Source organism: Hemitrygon akajei, chromosome 16, assembly GCF_048418815.1.
Source record: "Hemitrygon akajei chromosome 16, sHemAka1.3, whole genome shotgun sequence".
In the NCBI taxonomy this organism is placed as follows: Eukaryota; Metazoa; Chordata; class Chondrichthyes; order Myliobatiformes; family Dasyatidae; genus Hemitrygon; species Hemitrygon akajei.
Window position 1 is genome coordinate 80,735,008 of NC_133139.1, and position 16,223 is coordinate 80,751,230.

General features: G+C 42.5%; 1 protein-coding gene across 1 annotated transcript in view; it reads left to right on the top strand.

Moving 5' to 3' along the window:
* Positions 1 to 11,888, top strand: part of LOC140740213 (TLC domain-containing protein 4-B-like) — a 61,122-nt gene extending 49,234 nt beyond the window's left edge. The window contains exons 10-13 of the mRNA XM_073069269.1: positions 6,506 to 6,643; positions 6,748 to 6,864; positions 9,209 to 9,355; positions 10,119 to 11,888. Of these exons, the coding sequence (XP_072925370.1) occupies positions 6,506 to 6,643; positions 6,748 to 6,864; positions 9,209 to 9,355; positions 10,119 to 10,433 (717 nt within the window). The 3' untranslated portion in view covers positions 10,434 to 11,888. The remainder of the gene's footprint in view (positions 1 to 6,505; positions 6,644 to 6,747; positions 6,865 to 9,208; positions 9,356 to 10,118) is intronic.
* The last annotated feature ends 4,335 nt before the right edge of the window (positions 11,889 to 16,223 follow it).

Sequence of the window (16,223 nt, forward strand, 5' to 3'; positions counted from 1 at the left end):
CCTGAAATCATTTTCGTGAACTTCCTTTGAACCCTCTTCAGTGTCAGCACGTCCTTTCTCAGATAAGGAGCCTAAAACTGCTCACAATACTCCAAGTGAGACCCACCAGTGTTTTATAAAGTCTCAACATTACATTGTTGCTTTTATAGTCTAGTCCTCATATGATGCACCCAAATAGGGTATTTTCCATGGTGCATTGATAAAAATTGATCAGGGTCAAAGAGGACATGCCAAATTTCTTTCACCTCCTGAGGAAGTAGTGACGCTGTTGTCAATGTTCACTCCCACGAATTTTCAAGTCTCAATCCTTTTGACCTCAGCGCCGTTGATGTAAACAGGAGCATGGGCACTATTCTCCTTCCTGAAGTCAATGACTTTGCTCGTTGGTCTTGCTGACACTATGTCCCTAGGCTCTCTGACTCCATCCTGAACGACCGATTGCGCGGGGATCATCTGCAAACGTGTAGATGGAGTTAAACAAGAAGCTAGCCACGCGGACGTGAGTGTACAGGCAGAAGAGTAGGAGGTTCAGGATGAGACCTTGTAGAGTGCCGATGTTGAGGATAATCGTGGCAGAGGTGTTGCTGCTGATCCTTTAAGATTGCGGCCTGCTGATCAGCAACACCTGTAAGTCCTTATCCCTTCCTACAATTTCACTCAACATCCTGTCCTATCTTCTTATCCTGGCTTCTAGTGTGTTCCCAGTTTTAATAACTTCTCAAGTGGTGGCTATGTGTTCAAATGCCAAGGTCCTGCAGTTGTAGAAATTCTTCCCTGAACCTGTCTTCCTTCCTCATAAGAAGCACCTTAGAACCTAAAGCAACACACTAAACACTGGAAGAACTCAGCAGGTCAGGCAGATTCTAAGGAAGTGAATCTAAGGTCGATGTTTTGGGCCAAGACCCTTCTTCAGGACAGAGAAGGAAGGGGCGGGGAAAGATGACAGGATAATATGGGAAAAGGGGTGAGCTGGAAGCCAGGTGGGTGGGGAAGGTCAGGGATAAGGGAAGAGAGAATCTGATAGGTTAGGAGAGTAGACAGTTGGAGAAAGGGAAAGAGGAGGGGACCCACGGGGAAGGAATAGGCAGGTGAGAAGAAATGAAAGGTCCGAGTGGGGAATAGAGGAAGCAGGCAGATTTGTTCACCGGAAGGAGGAATCGATTAAAACCTACGTCATTGACAAATCTTTAATCACCTGTCCTTCTGTGGCTTGAATTCAGTAGTGGTTTGAGAATACTTCTGTAGGACCTGAGACTGTAAATGCCAAGAATTGTTCTCTTCTCGTTAGAGAATTCAAGCTCACAGCCAATTGACCAAGACTTAGTTGCATTTTGAAAACCCAGACTTTTCACTTTTGATTATCTTACCATTTAAAGATAAATGGATGGATTAGACCTTTCCTTCCATGGCAATAGCCTATTGCATATGGAACGTTTTTCCAGATCCATCTGCAGGACGAGAATGTACCGATAAATGATGGAAACCAGGCGCGCTCCCGCATAGCATCTGGCAGGCAGACTGCAAAGATGTCCCTGAAAGTAACACACACTCCATCTCAGCCTCTGCAAGAGCCCAAAGATAAGATAAATATCAGCAGTGAGCGTTACACCCAAAAAAGGCAATGCTTTTCTAACAGTTTCAATACAGAGGGGCAGTACTGGGTGGAAACTCCAGGGCTTTAGTTATGCAAAAATATGACTGGACATTATTTCTGACTGAGCAGCAACGTTGTAAGGCTAGTCTCTGCTTAATTAATGAGTCTAATACTTGAAGAGGGGGGCTTTCTCAGTAATACCATTGGGAACAAGCCAGCCAACATAGTTTGTTAAAAAAGAGAGGAGTAAATCTACTCTAGAGTCAGTTACAGGTTTGCCCTCCCTATATCAACTCTGGACAATTCCTGGAAATCAGCCCAAAGCCAAAACAGTATCTGTAAAGAAATCAGAGCAACCAGCATGGAATTAGGAAGGTAAGGTTTGTCAGACTAAGATTCATACTTTAGTTAATAATATTACTGGAATAATATAAATTCAGATCTTATAATCAGGACTGGAAGTAAATGTTAACTTTTAGAAAGACAATTTAGACAAATAATGGCACTAAAATGATCAAAATATTTAAGAAACAGAATGTAATCCTATTCTGCTGTACAGTGAAACAACAGCTGATCCATTTCCCCCACCTGATCCCATATGCAAAGGTCTATTAACACAGAACTTCTGCATTCTAAATGATCAATCACTTATCCTGAGTTCATGCCCTAGGCATCAGCCAAAGGAAATAGTTTCTCAGCCGAGCTTTGTCAGTTCCTTTCTAAATCAAAGATTCAGGGATCGTTTCTTATTGTGCTACACAACAGTGAGTATGGGGTAACCTTATTCAATCTTCCTTCATATGAAAATCCCAGGGGCTGATCTAATGAATCTGAACTGCATTGTCTCCAAGGCAATTATATCCTTCCTTGAGTACACAGACCAAAACTGCAGACAATACTTAGTGTGTTGTTCACCAGAGCTCTGCACAGCTCTGGCAAAATTTCTTCACTTCTCCCCTGCCATCCAATTTCTGAATGGACATCGGACCTTTGAACACAACCTCACTACTTATTTATTTCTATTTCTGCACTGCTTATATATAAGACACTCACAGTTTTATTTCTCTTTTCTATTATTTTGTATTGCATTGTACTGCTGCCACAAAGTTAACAAATTTCACGACACCTGCTGGTGATATTACACCTGATTCTGATTCTCTTTTGTATTCCAAAACCCTCAAACAAAGACAAACATTCTATTTGAAGGCTTGATCGATCTACCCTAATATTGACTTTCTGCTTGTGAACTTGTATTTAAAAGCTTCTTCCCATTTATAGAAATAGTGCCTCTCTATTCTCCACATGGAAGTAAATTATCACACATAATCACTTTGGCACATAATAAAAAGCCTGTGACTCTGTCGATTGACTGTGCAGAGTATACAGTATGTCTTCCTTGTTGACGACTCTCCCAAGTAGCTTTATATCATGAGTAGATGTGGATGATGTTATGCCATATTTTCATCCATTATCATACACCGTAAGTGGAGAGATTCCAGTACTGGTTCCTGTAACATCCCCTCCTCTCAGGCAGATGATTGGCGTTGCAGAGTCAGAATCAGGTTTAATATCACCGGCATTATTGGTGAAATTTGTTAACTTTGCGGCAGAGGTACAATGTAATCCATGATGAATACAGAAACAAAATGAATTACTGTATGTACATTAGTGGAATTAAAATAAGTAGTGTAAAAACAATTTTTTTTTAAAATAGTGAGGTAGTGTTCATGGGCTCATTGTTCATTCAGAAATCAGATAGTAGAGGGGAAGAAGCTGTTCCTGAATCGCTAAGCGTGTGCCTTCTGGCTCCTGTATCTCCTTCCCGATGGTAACATTGAGAAGAGGGCATATCCTGGGTGAAGGGGGTCTTTAATATTGGATGCCACCTTTTTGAAGCATCGCTCCTTGAAGATATTTTGAATCTTACAGAGGCCAGTATCCATGATGGAGCTGTCTAATTTTACCACCCTTTGCATTTACTTCGATCCGATACGGTAGCAACCAGTGTTGCAGCCAGTCAGAATGCTTTCCATGGTTGATCTGAGAAGTTTTTGAGTGTTTTAGGTGATAAACCAAATCTCCTTAAACTCCTAATGAAATATAGTTGCTGCCTTGCCTTCTTTGTAGCTGCAACGATATGTTGGGATCAGGTTAGGTCCTCAGAGGCATTAACAGATATTGGCTTGTTTTCACTTCTATGGGTTCAAAGCGGCACGATATCGCAGTGGTTAGCACAACTCTTTATGGTACCAGCAACCTGGGTTCAATTCTCACCACAGTCTGTGAGGTGTTTATACACTCCCCCACCCCCGTGACTGTGTGGATTTCCTCCAGGTGCTTAACCTCCTCCCACAGTCTATAGATGTACCAGTTAGTAGGTTAATTAGTCATTGTAAATTGCCCTGTGATTAGGCTAGAGTTAAATCAGGAGGAAGCTCGGAGGTGCAGCTCAAAGTGCCAGAAGAGACTATTCTGCACTGTACCTCAATAAATTAGAATTATATAAAGTGATTGATAAGCCAATTATGGGACCTGCAGACTCTTCTACAGTTGGGGCAGAAGAAGCCAACATAATGGGAGATTACTTCAGAAAGTGGTGGCTCCTTCTGCCATTTAGAGTGGGCTTCCATGTGCTTCCTATGCAGGGCCTCAAGGTTCACAGTGACATCCCACATGTTGCTTCTCACCTGGGCCACGGTTTGCTCGGAACTAGTGGGACTGTTGCACTTTCTCGCGAGGCTTTGAGAGTATCACAGAACCATTTCCTAAGTTCAAATTGCACACTCCTCCCAGGACAGGACTTTGAAATAGTGGTTCGGTTTCAAAGGTCTAGCGTCAAGCACATGGACGTGGTCTTTCTGACACAACTGATCTGGTGTAATTAAGGCTGCTGACGTCATGAATTTGGTCTAAAAGAGGACATTAGTTTGCTTTTCTTTCTGGTAGATTTGGATGATTTTGCAAGGCCAGTAAAACTAGTGTCTCTGGTTTGTTGCTATAAGGTAGTTCAAGTTACAGTAGCCTAGGAGGGTAGGATCACTGCTGTGCAGATAATCAAGAGGTTTTTTTGATAAGTTTGAGGTCTTTATTATTAGGTGGTCTTCTTTAACTGGCTGTGAATGTGACTCGTCACTAATGTCTGCCTTCTAAGATTTCTAGGGTTCTGCTGTGAATCTTTTTATTCGGAAGGCAAAGTTGTACAATAGATACAGGCTGGGCCTTCTCTTGTAGATGCTGAGTCTGAGGTCACAGGTTTCAGTAAACGAGTCAGCAGTTACTTGGAGTATCAGTCTCCAATTATGTCACAGCACAGCAGCTTGACCACTGGAATTGGGATGGTGTTAGTCCTGGAACGGAGGCATCATAGGTTGAATAGTTCCCCATTAGGCTTGTGGACTTACTTTAGTGCCCGTCAAAGATATGTAAAACAGTACAGTCAAGAAAACTGTATTCCAAATACACAATCTTCTTTGAATACCATCTCATAAAAGCAACCAAGGCACAAATGCACTACATCAACTTCCCGTAGTCCCAGGTACAGTACTGCTTGACCTACCGAGCATTTTTTGTTTTTATTTTAGATTACTGTCATCTCATATTTGCTTTTGTAAATACATCATACAACTCCAATGACTCACAAGTAGTTCCAATGAATCGCAGTACCTCAAATAGCAACAATGACATACAATTGGTCCGTAGAGATAACAATCATAGCTTATAACCAGAGATATCTACTTCTAAGAAACTGTCCCCATTGGTGTCGCTTGAAGAATTTAACCCCATTGGCTGCCTCAGTATGTATTTTCCGGTAAGGACATTGCATTACCGGTATTTACCCAAGAGTATAGTTTATTTTTCCTCTTGTTCGAGTATTGATGCAACCAGACTGCATCTGATAACTTTAAGATCCTCACTTGGGGCTTGACTTTTAGGTGATTTCTTGTTTATTTTATTAGCTTTTGGGAAAAAATGGTTAATTTCAGTTCTTACACAAAAAACGGTAAGCTGCATCATTTTTAGTGGAAGCACGACTAAATCAGAATTAGCATCATGTCCATGACCCGGTTACACAAGACACAGGGCAAGGATGATCTAGTCTGAAATCCCTTTTCCAATACGTTAGAGAAATAAATGTGCAATTCCCCTGCCACTTGTTGTAGAGTGACAAAAGCCAGCCTTAACTTGGCTTCTTTTAAGAACAATGTGGACTTGGTCATTCATGGGTATGCTTTATTCCATCAAACACAAAGTGAACTGTTTCCTTGGCATTGGGCCAGAGCATAGATTAGCACCAAAAATGACCTCCAACAGTCACGGTGCTTCTTTGGAGGGAATAGATGGGGAAAGGAGGACTTGGGGTTGTTTCTCTTAGTGAGGCTACTGGGTGTTTGGTTGATGTGTTCACCAAGATAGAATGCTCACAATATTTCTGCCAGCTGATCTGGCCTCTGCAGTGAAATGCCTCAGTGAATAGCTTGAACGAAATATTAATTTTCATTGGCATTATTTACACATAAATCTGTTTCATCCACCTTTTTCACCTACACTCTTACCACCATCACACCACTGGCAGCGATCTGAAAGCAAAACAATTTCAAAGTAAATTTATTATCTGAGCATGTAGATCTATGTCACCGTGCAGTACCGACAAACAACCAATGTGCAAATTCTGTGAGACTGAAGTTTATTATTGGAATAAATGTTATCAATGAAAAAAAAAATTTTTTTTTCCAGATTGACATTTGCGTGTTTATCTATTTTGTTTAAAAAAAGTTTGAAATTATGAAACACAAGCTCCAATCATAGACTTTCTAATTCTGCCTTTATAATACTAGATATTCAGCTTAGTACAATAATGTGCAGCCAGTTGCTAAAAATGATTTGGCCCTCACATTTGCTTTTAATCCACAGCTGGAGAACATTGGAAACTTTCTCAAAGCGATCACAAAATACGGCGTGAAGCTTCACGACAGCTTTGAAGCCAACGACCTGTATGAGAACTGTAACTTGACCCAAGTTCAGACCACTCTCATGGCCCTAGCTAGCTTGGTGAGTACATTTACAGTGACCACCTTAATCAAAATGATCTTCAGTTATTTATTAGAATTATCTGACTCACTCATCACTTAAAAGCTATCTTTTACCTCTCACAGGCAAAGACGAAAGGGTACCAAACTAAATCAGACATTGGTGTGCGGTATGCAGAGAAACAGCAACGTGCTTTTAACAGTGAGACACTGAAAGCAGGACGGAACATCATTGGACTTCAGGTACAGCCTTATGTAGTGGCCACTGCTCTGCATAGTGGGACTTCCTTTTGAAGAGCAAACACGAGGAAATCTGCAGATGCTGGAAGTTCAAACAGCACACACAAAATGCTGGTGGAACACAGCAGGCCAGGCAGCATCTATAAGGAGAAGCGCTGTCGACGTTTCGGGCCGAGACCCTTCATCAGGACTAACCGAAAGGAGAGATACTAAGAGATTTGAAAGTAGTGGGGGGAGGGGGAAATGCAAAATGATAGGGGAAGACCGGATGAAGCTAAGAGCTGGACAGGTGATTGGCAAAAGTGATACAGAGCTGGAGAAGGAAATGGATCATGGGACGGGAGGCCTCAGGAGAAAGAAAGGGGGAGTGGGGGGAAGCACCAGAGGGAGATGGAGAACAGGCAGAGTGATGGGCAGAGAGAGAGAGAAAAAAAAACTAAATATGTCAGGGATAGGGTAAGAAGGGGAGGAGGGGCATTAACGGAAAGTAGAGAAGTCAATGTTCATGCCATCAGGTTGGAGGCTACCCTTTGAAGACAGGGATTAGAACAGAGGGATAAGAGGACAGTGAATACAGAGAAAACATTGAAGAGGTCAAGAAGCAACTTGCTGCAGAAGCTGACAAAGTGAAAATACCTTGATGAGAAACTGCACACTTGCATGGCAGAAACAGTGAGGATTGCCCAGAAATGTTCAAAAGTTATTGGGATACCTCACAAAATGCCTTCCTTAATCTTGGCATCAGTTATTCTGGGAAACATCCATCTCAAATATCAAAATCCTTCACTGAAACTGATAGCCTTTCTAAAACCCATCCTGCCATGCAGTGCCCACCCTGCCTAAGTATGCCCAGGCATGCCTAGACAGGGGAAAACTTTTCAATCTACATTGTGGGTAACTTTTAATTGACGAGTTATGAATCGAAATAATAAATATAGGCGACTTTTTAAAAAATGGTGCAGGAAGTTATACAAGATATTGACAAGACCTAATTTGGAGTATTGCGTGCAGTTTTGGTCACCTACCCATAGGAAAGATTTAAACAAGGTGGAAAGAGTGCAGAGAGAATTTACAAGGAGTTTGCCGGACCTGGAGGAGTTGAGTTATAAGGAAAGATTGTTTGGGTTAGGATTTTATCCGTGTGATCGTAGAAGATTGAGGGGAGATTTGATAGAAGTATACAAAATTATGAGGGATATAGATAGGGTAACTGCAAGCAAGTTTTGGTTAGGTGGGACTACAACCAGAGGTCATGGCTTAAGGGTGAAAGGTGAGAAGTTTAAGGGGAATGTGAGAGTGAAACTTCTTCACTCAGAGGGTCGTGAGAGTGCTGCCAGCACAAGTGGTCCATGCGAGCTTGATATCAACATTTAAGAGAAATTTGGATAGGTACTTGGATAGTAGGGGTAGCTGGTTAGAAGTTTGAATGGTTTTCAGCATGGACTAAACTGGCCAAAGGGCCTGTTTCTGTGCATGCATCTCTATAACTCCATAGGGAAGCTGCATGGTGATTTTCATGATCAGCAGCTCAAAAATCCATAAGCTACACCCAAAACTATTCAGGAAGCTAAATCTTTGTTGCCCAGTGCTATCAACCTGCAATGCTAACCATTTATCATTCCAGATATATTGCCTGACCAGCAGAATATTTCCAGTAGGCACTGTTGTTTATATTTTGTACAAGGAGAATTTTTATTTTAAAGAAACAGCGAGGGTATGGTTTGGAACTCACACTCTCAAAAGAAAAATGGGGGAAGTATCCAATAAAGAATAAACTGCAGGGATACAGGTAATGATTTGGTGAACTAAACTACCTGGATTGCTTGTACAAGGAGCAAAGATGGACCCGTTGTCCAAATCACTTACTTCTCAATGCAATTGATTCTTTGGTGATGAATCATTAGGATGTTGAGTAGGCCAGTGGGTGGAAGTTATAACCAGATAGGCAAGCTTCTCTAGGGGAAGATTACTTTGACCCCTCAACCAGGTTTTCAAATCAAAATTATGTTGCTGAACAATACACAGAAACAGCAAGTGGCTTGTTCACAAGGGCAGCCGTTGTGGAAGGAGATGTGGAGAGGGAGTTGGTGATAGCTGTTCCACTGACATATCCATGCAACCAAATCCCCTGAGCACAGGTGGATTAGATAGATGGAGGGTAACCTCAGACAAGATCAAGGGAGTGTGGAAATTATGGCAAAATCAAATGCATCAATAATGTTTAATTTATACAGAAGCAAGTCTATCCTATCAGTGAGAAAACCATTCCGTCAGTCAGATTCTCTTCAGAAAGCAAACAGGAAGATTTCACTACTTTTGATGCCTCTCATGTTCCAATTTTCTTTAGATGGGGACAAATAAATTTGCCAGCCAGCAGGGTATGACAGCCTATGGCACCAGAAGGCATCTGTATGACCCTAAAACTGGAGTGGAGAAGCCCCTTGACCAGACAACTATCAGCCTCCAAATGGGAACCAACAAGGGGGCAACACAGGTATGGGGGGGGGGGGTGGGGAAGGAGAAGCATGCACAGGAATGAGATCAGATACAGCACTTTCTGTACGTTTAGGTGTGTGCAAGTCCTACATACTTCTCAAGGGAATTGTTAACCCATTCAGCACTGCTTCTACAATGAGAATGGGCACAATGGAAAAGACAGTAGTGGTGGTGGTGGTGGAGGATATTGGTAACGGTGGGTGGAGGTGAGGGATATGGCAGGGGTTACTTACAGCCCGTTACACAGCTGGCATTTAGGGCAGCAATGAAGATCCTCTATCACTGGCGACGCTCGGGGCTTCCTTCATGATGTCAGTAGCTTCCTTTTGCTTTTCACTGCTGTCAGTCACACGTTCCGGGTGGAGACTCAGGAATACTGTCACACTCAGATGTAGAAAGGTTCTTCAACGTCATTTCCATAGCATTTTTATTTTACCAGTCAGAGTTGTCAGCCCTGAGATGAACCCCTGAACCTGGAGGACCAGTGGACCACTCTTAGTCTGGCCTCTACACTTTGACCTGTTTGGCCAAAGCATTGACTCCAGCCACCATAGCTCCATAGGTCATTGATCCATACCAGCCTCCAAACCACAAGGTTGTGGTCCTCTTGGAGGATGGTAGGGGGTGGGAGAAGGTAAGCAAGCTACGTGGAATTTGCAGCTTACAAACAGGAATCTCAGCCTCACTCAAGGGGGTTGGGGAGCGGGATGTAGCAGAGTTTACGCAGGTCTCTCTCCAATCCGTCTGGTTGCTGTTTTCAGGCTGGAATGACGGCCCCAGGAACACGGAGACACATTGTTGACAACAAGCTGGGCGCTGAAAAGTGCGACTCCAGTATCGTGTCGCTACAGATGGGAACAAACCAGGGGGCCTCGCAGAAAGGAATGACTGTGTACGGGCTGAGCCGCCAGGTGTTTGACGCCAAGTACTGCTGCATTTCCAACTACCCCAACGACGATGGCATCCTGTTGGCAAGCGGCTCGGAATGCAGCGAAGGTGACTACCAAGGAGAGTACAAATACAATCAGCACACGGATGCCATTCGCCGCGGGCAAATCTATCAGGACTTTGAGTGAGAGCACAGTGATACCACTCAACGGACTGATTTGTACAAATGTGCATTGCATCCTTACATACCCCTTCACCCAATGCTCAGTACTAGGGCCCCATGTGTAAAACCCTGGTCAAAGTGACACAGAACACTTCCCTGCCAATGCACACTGCTGCAGAAACCTATACCCAGCTCCAGTGCCAAAAATGAGTTGGCAGACACATCCATTCTTTTTCTTATCCACCCGAGTCAGTGATGGACTGGCCAATTGACTCAAAACAATCGGAAAATGCAGGCCAATGCAACAATTGGCAAAAGGATATTGAACTATTGGGTTAGATCCAGTTTCAGGAGTTTCAATGGTCAGGTTTTGTATGGCAATCCCAAGTCTTCAGTAACATACTCTGAATCAGTTTTCTCTCATCAGACTAATATTTTGTACAGTATTGGATATACAATCCCAATATATACAACAATGTAATTGACTGTCCATCTGTCACAGGGATAAATTCTGTATTCCAACACTGCCATGTTGTATAATTAACACATGATACTGGTGGATTTAACTATACAGTCCCTGTAAAATGCAATGCCAGTCATCACTGGGATGTGGGCCGTTTCATAATGCCAGCTTTGATTATTTGTTGGACTTCCATCATGGTAAAATCTATGCTGATACACAGAGAGAACAACACGTTAAACCATCTTAACCCACTCAACGCTAATCCTGTAGCTAGAGCAAGAGCAGATGATGATGGACGCACGTTCAAAGTATTTAGATTAGTTTCTAGAATTAGAGGTGCTTCTTTTCAAAAGCAGTACTTTATCTATACCCACTATAAGCATTAGTTGTAGATCAAGAATTCCCCCTGCGCACAGACACTTTCCTTTCCAAATTCTACCAAACGCCAGGCTTAAGCAGACAGTCAAACTCGACAACAGCGAAGGCTGAAATCAGGCCTTGGGACTTCCCTATAGTCAGCTCACTGTTTGTACAGAACAACCTCCAATGGAAGGACATGCCAAGTGTCGGGTAAACTGAAGGTAATATTTATATTCAATAAAACTGTGACAGCACCAGCACCAGGGCCGTAACATGGACAAGCATTTTGTCAATTGGTTCATTGTGAAGATGCAAAAAAAAAAAAGTAGCCAGCCAAGGCCTGAAATCAGATGCAGCCAGTGAGCACATCTCTGTGGCCAAGCTTCAGCTGTGTTCTGCCCCCAGCTAACAGGGTCTGTACCAGTTCCTCAGATTAATGTCCATCTGGCTGCCACTGCAGAATAAATCATCAGGCAGTGCATACATAGTAAACAGAATCACCCTGGCATTTAGTCAGTCATATCTGGAAACCTTCAGACACTATCAATTTTTTGTTTGATGAACTGTGTTCAGGGCAACGTGATAGTTTGACATCAGTTATTGAACTGTTAACTATCTCCTGTGACTAATTAAAAGGCCTCTTACTGCAGTAAATAATGTGAAATGTCTGCTGTTGTCCTAATCCAGAGCACAAAGTTTAATAAATCCAAAACACAGTGCAAGTCAATGAATCCAGAGCACACCATGTCAATCAGCATTGAACAACACAAAAGTTGTTATTCAGTCAATCATTTAAAATCGGAGATGGTTCCCGTTTCTATTTCCTCCATACTACATCAGAACCGCACCACCCTGATACTTTCACCCTTTACCTACATTGGAATGGTAATGCACCGAGATATGTCCCAAAAAGGCTGCGTTATACTGCAGAGGGGTTGCACAAAGCTCCCCCTCCAACATACTCCTTGCAGCACCCACTCTGATCCGTGTGTTGCTTGGAGATGTTACCCGACTGTCCATTGGAGCAGAATCACATTGAGCACTCTACCTAACCACAGGGCATTAGAACATTGCACGGTCGTGGGCGCACACTGTATCAGAACGTCACACCAGGAACTCTTCCACATTACAATTCATTTAATTGTAAAGGCATGATCATCGAGCTTGGATTTTCACACAAAAGGCAGTATTATGTCAAGATAACATTGCTCACAAGGGATAAATGTTTCAATTCCATTTCCTGGCAGAGATGTGAAACTGTTCAAATAAGGACGTAACGTGCTGGAAATATTCATCAGTAAGGCTGCATCAGTGATAGAGTAGGCAAAATTACCATTTCGGGTCAAATCCAAAATACATCTTAGGCAGGCCAGGCAATGAGTTCTGAAAATTGTCACATGTAGCTGAAAATTTCTCTCAGGAACAGATATGAGGGAAAACCATGCACTGTCCGTGACCCCAGCTGCAAGATGATTTGGAGCCTTGTTTGCCTCCAACAAACTCCATTCACTTTGCCTGCATTTACACTCTCCAACAATATGATCAGACAAATTCTAGGATCTTGATTGCACAGGATGTACAAGAACTACAGAAGTTGAGCAAGGAAAGGGTAAAGTTCAGTGGGAGGGAGTGAGGGATGTAGTTACTAGAACCACTAAACTAATAGGCCCAGAAAATATTTCTGTGCTGTGTAGGAAAACAAGTTTAAAGCAGTGTTGATAGGTTCTTGATTAGTAAGGGCATCAAAGGTTACAGGGAGAAGACAGAATGGAATCGAGAGGGAAAATAAATATGCGAAGATTGAATGATGGAGCAGAGTCAATGGACTGAATAGCCTAATTCTGCTCCAATATCTTATGTTCAGCCTAAGATACTACTGGTTACTGACACTATACCAAACGCTGGGCACAGTTATCATCAATCTAGCTCCAGTAAGCTCTGGTAATTTATTTAAATTTAAGTCCATCTCACAATGCCAGGGAGTAAAAACCTTTGGTTTATGACTCTGTCACAATGTACAGACATGTGAATTTAAGAGTCTAATGGCTTGTAGAAAGAAGCTGTCCCATTGTTGGTCCTGGCTTTTGTGCTGAGGTACTGTTTGCCAGAAACAGTTTATGGTCGGGGTGACTGGTGTCCCCGATGATCTTCCAAGCCTTCTTTATGCACCTGCTGCTGCTGTAAATGTCCTCAGTGGAGGAAAGTTCACATCCACAGATGTGCTGGGCTGTCCGTACCACTCTCTGCAGTGCTCAGTGAGCAAGATTGGTGCAGTTCCTGTGCAAAGCAGTAATGCAGCCAGTCAGGATGCTCTCAGTGGTGCCCCTGCAGAAAGTCTTGAGGATTTGGGGGCCCATGCCAAACTTCTTCAGTCACCTGAGATGGAAGAGATGCTGGTGTGCTTTTTTTGCCACACAGCCAGTGTGTACAGTCCAGGGGAGATCTTCAGTGATGTGTATACCGAGGAACTTGAAACTACTCACCCTCTCAACTACACAGTCATGGCTTTTATAGGGGCGAGTCTGTCTCCGTTCCTCCTGTAATCCACAATCAGCTTTTGTTTTTTTGGACATTGACCAAGAGGTTGTTAATCAGGGTGTTAACTTTAATCACTTTATCAGGGTGTTAACTTCTCCTCGGTAGGCTGTCTTGTCACTGCTAGAATCTAACATGCTTAGTAATACAAAACGGAAATATACACAAAATGCTGGACCAACCTACCAAAGGGTCTCGGCCCAAAACATCGACTGTACTCTTTTCCATAGATGCTGCCTAGCCTGCTCAGTTCCTCCAGCATTTTGTGTGTTGCTTGGATTTCCAGCATCTACAGATTGTAAAAGGAAATCAATATTTCTAGTGGTGGATGGTGCAGTGTAAGTTTGGAGATGGTCGCAATAAACTACAAGGAGACTTTAAAACTAGCGCGTGATATGTTACAATTTGAGATAGACATTTACTAAGAATGTAATTTTAAAAAGCATGGAGGAACAAAAGGATCTGAGAGCTGAAAAGTGGGAGAGTTGCATTCAACTTGCAACCAGTCCTACAAATGCAAAGTATTTCACAATGTTAAAAACCTGAATAAAACTGAAAAATAATTAAAGAATTAGTGTTAAAATTGTCAGTAAAACTTTCCCACTCCACAGATGCAATCTGACCTGTTGAGCATCTCCAACAATTTCTTGTTTTTTCCCCATTCTATATCATTAAAATGAGCCCCTGAAAAATAAAAGCATTTGCAATGATATTACTAGAAATAATGAGATTACCTCTTAGGAAACAATGAACAAGCTAAAGTCCTTCCCCAAAAAGTTTAAAGCTGAACTGGGACTTCATAGAGGCCAGTAAAATTACGTTAAGTTTTAATAAAACAGGCTTGTGATGCAGGGAAGAGCATACAACATGCAGCAGTATAAGAAATCAAAATAGGGATTTCAAGATAAATGCCCTAATCTAGAGGGTGGGGAGAACATGGAGCCCTATCCCCACATAAAGTTAGGGTGAATAGTTAATGAGAGAAAGGATTGGAGGGATATGTCGACGAGTTAGATATGGCTGAAAAGCTGCTCCAGTGAAATGGAAACAGCAGTGTGCTCTCACTGAACCAAGCCATTTGACATGCTGCTGTAAATTCTATGCAGCTCTCACCAAATCAAGGCCATCCCCACCAGATTGGGATTTTAAAAAAATTTCTAGAGTGAATGGTCCAACAATTACATTTTAAATAAATTACCCTTGGGAATTAGCATCACAGAGAGGTTTTGGCAAAAGAACAGCTGGAATACCTCAGCAGGCCAATCAGCACGCACTGGGGCTAGGTGGGGGGGGGGGGGGGGGGAAGAGAAATAGTCACTGTTCACATCAGCAACTTTCAAGCAGCTCAGTAAATCAAAGTCCCCAAATCAGCGACCAAATGAATTTGACAAGTAACACAAGAACGAGCAAGTTCTATATACAGAGGGTGTGCATAAAATAATTCACATCCACAGTGTTGGTTATCAAGCACAGCTGTACAGTTCCATTGAAACTTCAGGCAGTGTTCGAAATAATAAACAGCCTTATAAGCTTGCTCTGCATGAGTTGCAATCGTTTTATCAAACCACAAAATATAATCTTGCTGTAGAATCTTTCTACATGGTCTTAGGACTAGCTACCCAAGTATTAAGCAGTGGCAATGCTTGCTCTCTGAACAACTGGCAGCAGTGACCACCTACACTTACAGATCATCAGTTTCCTGTCTTCAAAGGTATGAAAAGATCTTTTTCTACTATGACACCCAACAGGTACAGCTTCACAAGCTTAAATTCTGATCACTTTCATGTCCCCTCCAAACAATTATTTCTATTTGGATTAATATTTCTTTCCTTCAATAATTCAGAAAGGCCACAGCCCCAGTTTTCTGCAATTACATAGAAAGGTCTTTAGTGTGTCTCATATATTGAGAGGATACAAAAGCTATTGTTTGTCAAATCCTCTTCGGTTCTGCATTCACCCTTGTATTTATCACTCTGTGGTTATGGTCAAAGTTCTAGCTTGCACTCACCATGTCAAAAATTCTGGTTTACTGCTTGGCCATGAAAACTGAATAGGACACTTTCACTCCAAAAAGGTAAATCCCTCATTATTAGCCAGGAACTCATGCACTGGATCCCACCAGTTCATCTGCAGCATTGGGAGAATCGAATCCACTACTGTTATAGCACATGATTCACCCAAGGTTTTCTGGAAAAGATTCAGGATCGGTCTGAGCTGGCTTCTCAGCCTTTTGGCTAAGATCAGGAGTAGTAGTGTCGACTGCAAATTTCAAGCAGTACACGGCTGAGACTTGCAGGAAAGGATGATCAGCAAACCAAGCAGTAGTTCGGAAGGCAACAGTGGGAGTGATCAGGGATAGTCTATCTGATCGGTGGAGGACAAGAGTGACTGGGGAAAAACTGAGAAGGATGGATACGAGAGTGGTATATAGGGGAACTCAATGGACAGACAGAAGCT